The 10,419-nt window shown below is 64.1% G+C and overlaps 1 protein-coding gene across 1 annotated transcript in view; it reads right to left on the bottom strand.

Annotated features, from left to right (window-relative positions):
* Positions 1-1,895: 1,895 nt before the first annotated feature.
* The window catches only part of LMTK3 (lemur tyrosine kinase 3), an 18,241-nt gene continuing 9,717 nt past the window's right edge, over positions 1,896-10,419 (bottom strand). The window contains 5 exon segments of the mRNA XM_045046176.1: positions 1,896-1,923; positions 4,606-4,743; positions 5,159-5,294; positions 6,525-6,940; positions 9,580-10,419. The exon segment at positions 9,580-10,419 is cut by the window's right edge and continues 336 nt beyond it. Of these exon segments, the coding sequence (XP_044902111.1) occupies positions 1,907-1,923; positions 4,606-4,743; positions 5,159-5,294; positions 6,525-6,940; positions 9,580-10,419 (1,547 nt within the window). The 3' untranslated portion in view covers positions 1,896-1,906.

Genomic DNA, 10,419 nt, shown 5'->3' with positions numbered 1-10,419 from the left:
CAGGAGTCCTGCCCCCAGCCCCTCCTCCCTCAGACCCAGGAGTCCTGCCCCCAGCCCCTCCTCCCTCAGACCCAGGAGTCCAGGCCCCCAGCCCCTCCTCCCTCAGACCCAGGAGTCCTCACCGCCCAGCCCCTCCTCCCTCAGATCCTGGAGTCCTGGCCCCCAACCCCTCCTCTCTCAGACCCAGGAGCCCTGCCCCCAGCCCCTCCTCCCTCAGACCCAGGAGTCCTGCCCCCAGCCCCTCCTCCCTCAGACCCAGGAGTCCTCACCCCCCAGCCCCTCCTCCCTCAGATCCTGGAGTCCTGGCCCCCAACCCCTCCTCTCTCAGACCCAGGAGCCCTGCCCCCAGCCCCTCCTCCCTCAGACCCAGGAGTCCTCACCCCCCAGCCCCTCCTCCCTCAGACCCTGAAGTCCTGACCCCCAGGCCCCTCCTCCCTCAGACCCAGGAGTCCTGGCCCCCCGCCCCTCCTCCCTCAGACCCAGGAGTCCTGGCCCCCAGCCCCTCCTCCCTCAGACCCAGGAGCCCAGCCCCCAGCCCCTCCTCCCTCAGATCCTGGGGGCCCCCTCCCCCCTCCCTTTCTCCATCCCCCAGACTTACAAGTGACCCTAACGCCTTCATCACCTTAACTCCTAAGCCAGGAGCCCACAGCCTCCCAGCTGGACCCCCACCCCTGGGCCCTTCCCTCGGGTCTCAAGTGAGTCCCTCAAATATGCCAATGGCTGCAGTAGGGAGGCGACGGGGGACAGGTTGAAGCCAGGACATTAGAGACGCAAAGGCAGACCTCGGGGGGGGGGGGGGGGGAGGCAGAATCAGTCCAAGAGCCCAGGAGAAACGGAGGAAAAGGAATCGGGGTAAACACAAAGGCAGAGAAAGACATAATAGAGACAGGCAGGCGACGGGGAGGCACAGAGGAGGAGAAGACAGTACAGCCGGAGAAACTCCAACAAACAGAATTAGGAAGAGGGGTCCAGGTGGAGAGACAGGAACATCTCATGGGAGGTGGGCGGCCACACGGAGACACAGGTAAACTGAGGCAAGGCCACGGTGGGCAGGGAGGTAGTGCCTGGCCTCGGAGGCTTCTGAGATGTGCGGCCAGGGGCCGTGTGGGTGCCGGCAGGTCATCCCGAGCACCCCCTCCCCAGCACCCCCCCCCCCCCCAGCCACCTTGTGTCATCGCGGCTCTTGTGTCACGCGGAGGCTGCCGCCCAGGTCAGTGCGGCCAGCACCAGGCAGAGCCGGGGTCCAGAGAGGCAAAGCCGCAGCCTCACCACCGCAGGGCGCTTCCGCCTTCCTGGGCCTCGACATTCCCGTCTGTGAAGGGGGCGGGCGGAAGGCGCCTTCTCCCTGGCCCTCCCCCGCGCGCCCTGCCCCGAAAGACACACAGGCCCGCCGTTCCTCCAAAAAGTTGTTTTTGTCTTTTTTAAATAATGTGAAAATGCCACGCGAAGGTTTGAACCAGAGGCCCCTCCAGGGGCCGGGCTGGGGGCAGGGTGGGGGGGAGGGGGAGGGGAGACGCAAGATGGGGGGGGGTCCAGGTCCCCGAAGCCTGCAGCCCCTCTCTGGGGCCAGGGGTGGGTGAGGAGGGGCCTCCGCTGTGCCGAGGGGCTCCAGGCCCGAAAGAGTTCAGTTCAGTTCCAAGAAAGGCGGCTCTCCAGGGAGGGGCGAGGGGCTGCCTGCCTCATTTGGCACCGAGGGGGTCGGGGGGCTCGGGGGAGCCGTCCGGGGGGCTAGGGGGCGGGGGGCCGGGGCCTCCCGTTTGGCACATGGTGGGGGAGGGGGAGGGCCCAGCCTCAGGAGCCTCCCCGGAGGCGGCGTCTGCGGCGGTGGCAGTGGCTCCGTCGTCCACAGAGGATTCTACCCTCAGCCCCTCTTCCGGGGGTGCGGGGGGGTGGGGTCTTCGGGGAGTCAGTTCTCCACGGGGCCTGAGGATGGAGGGAGACCGAAAGCGAATTATCGGGCAGAAGGGCTCAAGGCTTCTGTCTCTCTCCGAGTGGAAAGCAAAATCCGCACTGGGTCCCATTTCTGTCCTTACGCCGGCCTCCTGGCTCCTCGGCTCCAAGTACAATCCTACCCCAGGGCCTTTGCATGGCTGTCCCTCCCCCCCCCCCCCCCCGAATGCCCTTTCCTTATCCCTTCCCACATAAGGCAGACCCGCGCCTCGCGCCTCGGAGGCCCTTCTGGGTCAAGCAGTCAGCCCCCTGGTGACCCCACCCCTCCCCCCAGTCATTCTATCTGGATCCCAGTCATCCTCTGCTAGCTTCCTGTCCGTCTGTTTGCCTCCCTAGAACGTAAGCTCTCCAGACAGCCCCAGCGCCCAGCACAGGGCCTGAGGCAAAGCGCCTTCCCACCTAACTGTTGCATGGCCCCTCCTGTCCCCGCGGAAGCCCCCACCCATTCCACAGATCCGGCAAACCAAGGTCTGGGGGGGGGGGTGGCGGCTCTCACCCAGGGCCACACAGGGGGTGCCCTCGCTCTCCACCCCGCAGTTCTTACCTGAGTGACCCGAGGGTCAAGCCGTGGCCCTCACTCCTGTCCCTGAGCCTCGGTTTCCCCTCTCTTTAAAAGGGGAGCATGACCCTCGTGTCCTTTTCGAAGGAATGGAGAGACGCTGGGGCAGGTGGCATCACTCAGGGCAGGCCGGTTAAGTGGGCAGAGCCAGGAGCCACCCCGAGCACAGGGGGGTGGGGAGGGGGGTCTGCGGGGGCGGGGGGGGGGGGGAAGGGGGCGGGGCCTGGACCCCACACGGCGGCCTTGGGAAACAGGCTCCGCAGCTTGCCTGCCAGACCCACCGCAGTGAAGGGACTTAGGGTTTCACACGACTGGGCCCTCCCTCCCCTCTCCCGGTGATTAAAGGTGAAGTCATCTTGGCATCCTGGCCCTGCTGGCCTCAGCCCTGACTCACTACTTGGCAGTGTCCCCATGTCTGGAACCCACCCCGCCCTGTCCCCATGAAGACCTCTGGGAGGAAGTGACATTTGAGGTGGCACCTGGAGTCTGCCCTCAGCCCCGTCCTTCCCGCCCCAAACCCTGTCTGTTCTCTCCTCTCCCACCTGGACGCTCGCCCTGGCCTCCTGTCTAGCCTCCCAGCCTCCAGTCGCCACCATGTGGCCCCGGGGGGGTGGTCTTCCTACACCAGCGGCTGCTGCTGCCCTTGCCCCGTTCACAGCTGGCCCATGGCTCCCTAGTGCCTCCAGGACTTCCTCCTTTACTGCAAGACTTGGGGGGGGGCGGGTCAGTGTCTCTGGGTTGGGTAGGGCGGAGTGGGGCTCATGTATCTTGCTCAGCATGGAATCAGTGCCCTCCCCCCGCCCTGTGCCCAGCGCGGCACCTGTGCTTAGCAAATGCTGGGTGAACTTCGACTTCATTAAGCGCAGGGAGAGACCCCTGCTGCTTGACCAGGCTGTGCTGTGTGTGTGTGTGTGTGCTGTGTGTGTGTAATTCAAGGGTTAAACCATTGAATCCCCTCGAGAACCCTAAGAGTTAGAGCCTGTGATCGTCCCCATTCTGCAGACGAGAAAACTGAGGCACAGAGAAGGAGAGTGACTGCCTCTAGGTTATACAGCCGAGGAGTGGCAGGGCCACCAGCTGGACTCAGGCACGATCTAGGGGAACAGGACTGTCACCCTCCCTGAAAGGGGAAGGTTGCACCTTCTACCTTCTCGCTCTCTCCTCTGGGAACACCTGCACCTGCCCAGAGCGGTGTGAGCTCGGCATCCAGGGCTATTCTCAGGAGCGGCAGCAGGGGGCGGCAGAGAGCCGGAGGCTGATCTCTCCAGACCCAGTTCGGAAGGGAGAGACATTGCTGTGCCCTCCTCTGTAAAATAGGCCTTAGCTTGGGGGCCGTCAGAAACTAACGGTGTGGTGACCCTCTCCCAAGATGAGGGTGAGGATTAGCTCTTTGGCGTATGTGAAATACAGGAAAGGAACACTGACTCAGGGGTGTTTGGCTGGCTCAGTCGGTGGAACATAACTATGACTCTTGATCTCGGGGGTCGTGAGGTCGAGCCCCACGCTGGGTGAAGAGGTGACTTAAATAAATAAATTTTTAAAATATAAAATAAATTAAAAAAAAAAAAAGGAAACTGACTCAGAGGGCAGGCAGCAGGGTTTGGATCCTGGCTCCGCATTCTTCTGTGCCTCAGTTTTCTCGTTTGTAAAATGGGGGTGAGACTAGAATCTGCCCCATGTTCTCTCCGCTCCGGTTCAACTAAGCAGCTCTGAAGCACACTGGTTTCCTCTCTCTCCTTGTCTGCTTCTGATCGACCCACGTCCCCAGACGGATGTGGGATCAAGATCTGACAGGTGCCAGGCAAGAGACGGGGCAAAGAGGAGCAAGTCTGTGAAGGGATCCTTACAGAAGGGGAAACTGAGGCTCAGGGAAGGGGCGCGACTACCCCAGCCCATCTGATGACCACTGCCCGGTCTGAGCTGGTACCAGAGTTGGGTGGGGTCTCAGGACCGAATAGCCAGGGTTGACTGCGAGGAGAGGAGAGAGACTGAGGGGAGAGAGGGAAATTCAGACATGGGGACGAGAAAGTGGGTAAACAGATGGGGAGAGAGGCCAGCAGAGGGAGGAGCAGGCCAGAGGGTCTGAAGCACTGTACCTGCGGGCCGGGCGTCGGGGGCCCGGGCGGGGGGCCCCGGGGTCTCCAGCGCAGGCGAGACGGAGAAGCGGGAGAAGCACAGGGGGGGGCCTGGCGGGGGGAGGAGGGGGAAATCCTCCGCCCATTCGAAACTGCCTCCTAGCAGCGGGGTTGGGGGGGGGGGTTAGGGAGAAGAGGAGAGCATGCGGTCAGACCCTCGGGCGCTTTTGGAGCCCCTCAACTTCAGCTCCAGTCCTCCAACCCAGCCGGTCCTCAGACACCTGCCACCAGCAGTACGTCCCTGCGGCCCAGATTCAGCTCGGCCCCGCCCCAGCTCGGCCCCGCCCCAGCTCGGCCCCCTTCCAGGCCCCGCCCCAGCTCTGCCCCGCCTCCAGGCCCCGCCCCAGCTCTGCCCCGCCTCCAGGCCCCGCCCCAGCTCTGCCCCCTTCCAGGCCGGCCCGAGCTCTGCCCCGCCCCAGCTCTGCCCCGCCTCCAGGTCCCGCCCCAGATCGGCCCCGCCCCAGCTCTGCCCCCGCCCAGGCCCCGCCCCTGCTCCGCCCACGCAGCCCCTCACCAAAGCCGCTGTCGTTGCTGGGAAACCCATCTCCGGGGGTGGCGGGGTGGGGAGGCGTCGGGGGCGCTGGGGGCGTTGACGGGTCCGTGTCCCCCTCGGGGGGGCCCTGGACGCTCAGCTCGTTGGTTGGCGTCTCCTGTGGAGGTAGATTAGGGGAGGGGAGAGGGGGCGAACCGTCGCATCCCACCCACTGCATTCCCAAGGAGCAACAAAGCCTGCTAACATCTCTGGGGCTTCAGGTGTCCCAATTTACAGTCGCACCCACCCTCTTTGGAAGTGGCTGGAGCCCCTACTCTGCCTTCAAAGCCTCAGGTCAGCCTTAACCCCACCCCGGCCGGAGGCTCCTCCCCGCCCACAGCTAAGCACCCCACCGCGGGTATTCTCTCCTTAACGCAATGATTCCCTGGGAGCCCCCTAAATCAATATTGCCTCCATAAATGCTGCCTCGTCTCCATGACCCCTAACTACTTCCGACATCTCGGCCACAGGCGTCCAAGTTCGGGACCTTGCTCCGAACCCCTACCGTATCCTGCACACCCCGACCCTCCCTCGAGCCTCTAAGTCTCGCCCCCTGAAGTGGCCCCGCTCCAGCCCTCCGAGCCCCACCCTTCTCTTCTGAGGCCCAGGCCCACGCTCCTGACTCTCATCTCAGGACCGCAGCCCGGTGTGCCCCGCTCCAGGCTCACCCAGACCCATCCAGACCCAACTAGGCCCCAGTCCATAAGCGCCATCCCGCTCTTTTTTCTTTTCTCCAATATCCTCCCAGCCTTACAATTTTCAGGCCACCTCTCTAAGCCCCGCCCCGGTTCTCTAGCCCCGTCCGTCTCTGAACCCACCCCTCCTGCGCTTAGTATCTCAACACTGCAAGCCGCCTCTCCTCAGCCCTACCTGCAGCCTCGCCACGGCCCGCCCCTCGTGGGTAAAATCCGCTTCATCCTGAGCCGGCCCCTTTGCCTCGACCACTAGAGCGCGCGGGTGGACCACCCCAGACCCAAACTTCACTTGGCTCCGCCCCCGTCGTCCAGACCACGCCCCAATCCTCTCCGGGCCTTCTCCCTACAGCTTCTCCGGGCCCTGCCCTGACTACCAGGCATCTCCCCCGCCTTCCTTCTAGATCCCTTCTCACTCTCCAACCCCCCCCCCCCCCGACCCCGGCCCTCCCGCGCTCTCCCCCATCACAGGCCTCCCCGCCCCCTGGGCCCATCCTCCGGGCTCCGCCCCATTCCCAGGCCCCGTCTCCACACCCAAGGCCTTACCCCGTCATCCAAGTCCAGCCCCGTTCCCCGGGCCTCCCCAGCCCCGCCCTCACCCCGATGGCCCCGCCCCGGCCCCGCCCCCAGGCTCTGCCCTTCCCGGGGCCGCGCACCTGGTCGAAGAGGTAGACGGTCACGTCCCCGTGGAAGGAGACCATCTTGCGCTTCCTCTCCAGTTCGCTGTCCTCGGGCTCGTCGGCCCCGCGCGGAGACTTGAGCAGCCCCCGCAACGGGCGGGCCGCGTCCGCGTCGGCGCTGCTCACCACGACGGGCACCGGGGCTGCCCGCGCCCTCCCGGGGCCCCGCGGCCCCGCCGCCGCGCCCGCCGCCGCCGCCTCCTCGTCCTCCTCCTCGTCCTCGTCCTCGTCCTCCCCGTCCTCCTCCGCCGGCCCCGGCGCCCCCGCCCCGCCGGCCTCCCCGCCAGCCGCCCCGGCGTCCGCGCCCTCCCACGGGGGTCGCCGCGGGCCCGGCCCCGGGAACGGCGTGAGCGTGAGCGGCGGCAGCGCCAGAGAGAGCCGCGAGAGCTTGGCTGCGAGGGGAGAGACCCGGTGAGCCGCTGCTCCCGGGGAAACTGAGGCATGCCCTCCTGCCTAGCTGTGTATCCTCAGGCAATCTCGGGCCACGCTAGGAGCCTCGGTTTCCCCTCTTGTGAACCAAAAGGCTGCGGCTCTGGGGCCTTTCTCCACGCCCTCCTCCAGGGGTTAACTCTCTCCTTGACTCCCCAGTCAGTGTTCCCATCACACAGCCCCAACTTCGCTGGGCCTCCCACCAGGCCCAAGGGCCCTGGCCCTGCTGCCCTCTCCGGGCTCCTCCGTCCACACCTCAGTCTGACTCGGCCTCCATCCCGCCCCTTGGGCCACCCCTCCCCCCACCCCATTCCTCCCACCTCTGAGCCTTTGCATAGGCTGTTCCTTCTGCCCGGCACTTCCTTTTCTAATTCAAGTCCCCTTCCTCCTCCAGCTCAGGCTGGGCTTTCAAGCCTTCAGAGCTCTCCCAGGAGGTCAGGCAGGGCTGTCCGCTCCGCACCCCATAGCACCAAGCACCACTCCTTCCAAGCAGATTATCTTAGCATGTGACTATTTCTGCGGTGCTGTGATTCGTGTGCGCCTTGCCATAGAACAGAGACTTGAATTGGGCCCATTCTGGCCGCACCCCCAAGCATAGAGAGGTACTCAGCCAATATCTGTGGGATCAATGAATGAATGTTCCCTGCTACGTGATGTTGACCAAGGTACTTTCCCTCTCTGGCCCTCAAGTACCAGACCAAAAAATTGGGGCGTCTAACCACCTCCATCCAGGTTTTTGCTCTGCCCTAAGACTCCCTGATCTCAGCCTGCTGGGAGGCAAGGACTTTTCAGGTCCCGGGTCACTTGCTGTGTGCCCCAGGGCAAGCAGATTCACCTCTCTGGGCCTCTGTCTCCGCACTGGTAAATGAACCGGGGCCACCCATTCGTCCATCAGTGCAGAAGTAAATGATGTGACGGGCCCCGTGCGGGCAGTGGCGGGGATGAGAGGAGGGTCAGGGCAGAGCAGGGAGAAAGGCTGGACGTGAATCGGGTCACTCTCCACCCTCCGTGCCCTCCATTCGGCTTCACTGGCCTTTTGCTGTTCCCCGAGCATGCCAAGTCAGTGCCCATCTCAGTGCCCTCCACCCGAAGCACCCTTCCCCCAGATGTCCACCCAGCTTACTTCCTTCACATCTGCTCAAAAGTCACCTCCTTGAGGCCTTCCTTGACCATCCATCTCAGGGCGATGGGGTTGGGGGCTGTGAGGGAGCTCTCAAGGAGCTCTCAGGAAGGACAGGGTGATAGCCTTTGGAAATCGGGAAGGCTTCCCAGGGAAGGGGAAATTTGAGTGGGGTCTTGAAGGATGAGTAGGAGTTCGTGCAGTTTAAAAAAAAAAAAAAAAAGGCAAGCTATTCCCAGCATCTTCCCGCCCAGCAACACCGTCCCCCACCGATCTTCTGAGGCGTCTTAGGTGCCCAGCTCCTGACATTTTCACGCTGTCTGGGGGTGGGAGGGGGGGTCTTTCCTGCCACAGCTGGTTGCAGATTGCCCACAACAATCTCAAGGAAGTCGTGTCATTCTAATACTGCGGGCTTCGAGGAAGGCAAAGTTCCGTGCCCAGCTCCTTCCCTGACCTTTCCCTCCCGATAAACAGGAAGCAGCCTCCTCTGGTAAACAGATGACAACCTCATCCCCAAGTGTGGCCGTGAGATTGCCACAGGGTCCCATCACGTATAACCTTCACAGCGCTATTTAAGGAAATCAGTCCTGCGGGTGATCCCGGTGGAACCACAGTCCCTTTGTTCATATCTAAACAGGGGCGGTTTATCTTTCTCTTAAATCAGTCCCCCTCGGTGACCAAGCATTTTCTGCGTTCCTACCCCAACTCCGTTTCCAGAAAAGGCACGTCTATTGCTTTTAGGGCCCCCGTAGCATGGTGGGGTGGGGGAGACAGGGCAGGGTGTGAAGCTCCCCGGGTCCCAGCTTTGGGCAGCTCAGGGCCCGGCACCCGGGATAGATGCCTCCCCTTGGTGGAAAGTTTAAACCAGGGAATCACACGCTGGCAACCCAGCGCGAGGATGGGCTTTGCTGGAATTGGTTTCGGCCATTACAACACCCGGGGCTCTGGTTTAAAAGGGAAAAGGGGCAGATTTGGCCACACCAGGTGGGCGTTCCCGAGGGGGAGCTGAGAAGGGGCGCCTTTCGACCCCTCCGGCTCCCACCCCACCTCTCCCAGACGACTCCTTCCACTCCCCCCCCCCCTCCACCATCCTGCCTGGCCCCCCGTGGGCATCTGAGCTTGAGACCCCGGGGTCTAAGTGAATCGCAATGATAAAGCAGAGGAACTTAGGACTGGCGCTGAGCTAACGTCTTCAGAAGTCCTAACAGTTAAGCCTCCCGGCCCTATCAGGTGGACGCTATCCTCGTCCTCCACTTTTGCAGGGAAACTGAGGCACAGAGAAGGAAGGTGGTTTGTCCAAGGCCACAGGGCTAGAGAGGGACTGGAGCCCGGGCGGCGTGGCTCCAAGGTCTCCTCCCATTATTGCCAGCCTGACCTGTCTGCCACCCAGGAGCCTGAGGGTCTCAGCCTGAGGGTCACATCTTGGAAGGAGCCGGGCCTCGGCCCCCAACCTCGCTCCCCTGCTCCCAGCAGCCTCCTCACCTTTGATCTGCTCGCTGTTCCCCTGAGGAGGTCCCAAGTCCAAGAACAGTCGTGGCATCTCGGGGCCCTTCCTCTCGGGTTTGGGGGGGTCCCCGTCTGTGCTGGGTGCTGTGTCTCCGCCGGCCCTGCTGTCTGGGACCCCGGGCTCTCCCTCGGAGGCCACCTCCGGCCTGGCTCTCTGGGGCGCTGGCTCCGGCCTCCTCGGCTGTGCTTCCGGCGGTGGCGGCGGTGGCCTCGTGCTGTCTACCCATCCGGCCTTTGCGTCCGCGCCGCTTCCGAGGCCGCCGCCGGGGGCCGTCCCCATGCCCACTGGGGCTCGGCCCCCACTCCCGAGGTCCAGCCTCCCAACCCCGGGGGCTCTCGGTGCCCCCCCAGTCTCGGGGGCTCTCCTCTCGGTCCCGGGTTCCAGCACCCCGCTCCTGGGGGCTGGGCCAGTGGGGCCAGGGGCTGTCGCCCCGCCGTTCCGGGACAAGGCCACCGCGCCGGGCTCGGGGGCTCTCTCCAGCGAGGTCTCTGGGGCTGACACCCCACTCTCGGGCCCCTTCTCCCAGGGCCCTGGGGCTCTCCGAGGCCCAGTCTCCGGCAGCCTCTCCGTGTTCCTGGGCAGTCTCGGGCCCCCATTCTCTGACACCTTCTCCTCGATCTTTGGGGGTGTCAGGCCCCCATTCGCCAGCACTTTCTCTTCTCTCTCGGGGGACCTCAGCTCCCCATTCTCCAGTACTTTCTCCTCCCTCCTTGGTGGTGTCACCTCCCCATTCTCCAGCACCTTCTCCAGCGCTTTCTCTTCTCTCTCGGGGGTCCCTGGGGCCCCGTTCTCCGCCACCTTCTCCTCGATGCCTG

The sequence above is a fragment of the Felis catus genome, chromosome E2 (assembly GCF_018350175.1).
Source record: "Felis catus isolate Fca126 chromosome E2, F.catus_Fca126_mat1.0, whole genome shotgun sequence".
Taxonomy (NCBI): Eukaryota; Metazoa; Chordata; class Mammalia; order Carnivora; family Felidae; genus Felis; species Felis catus.
Note: the sequence above shows the minus strand (reverse complement) of the source record. Positions and strands in the feature narration are given on the sequence as shown.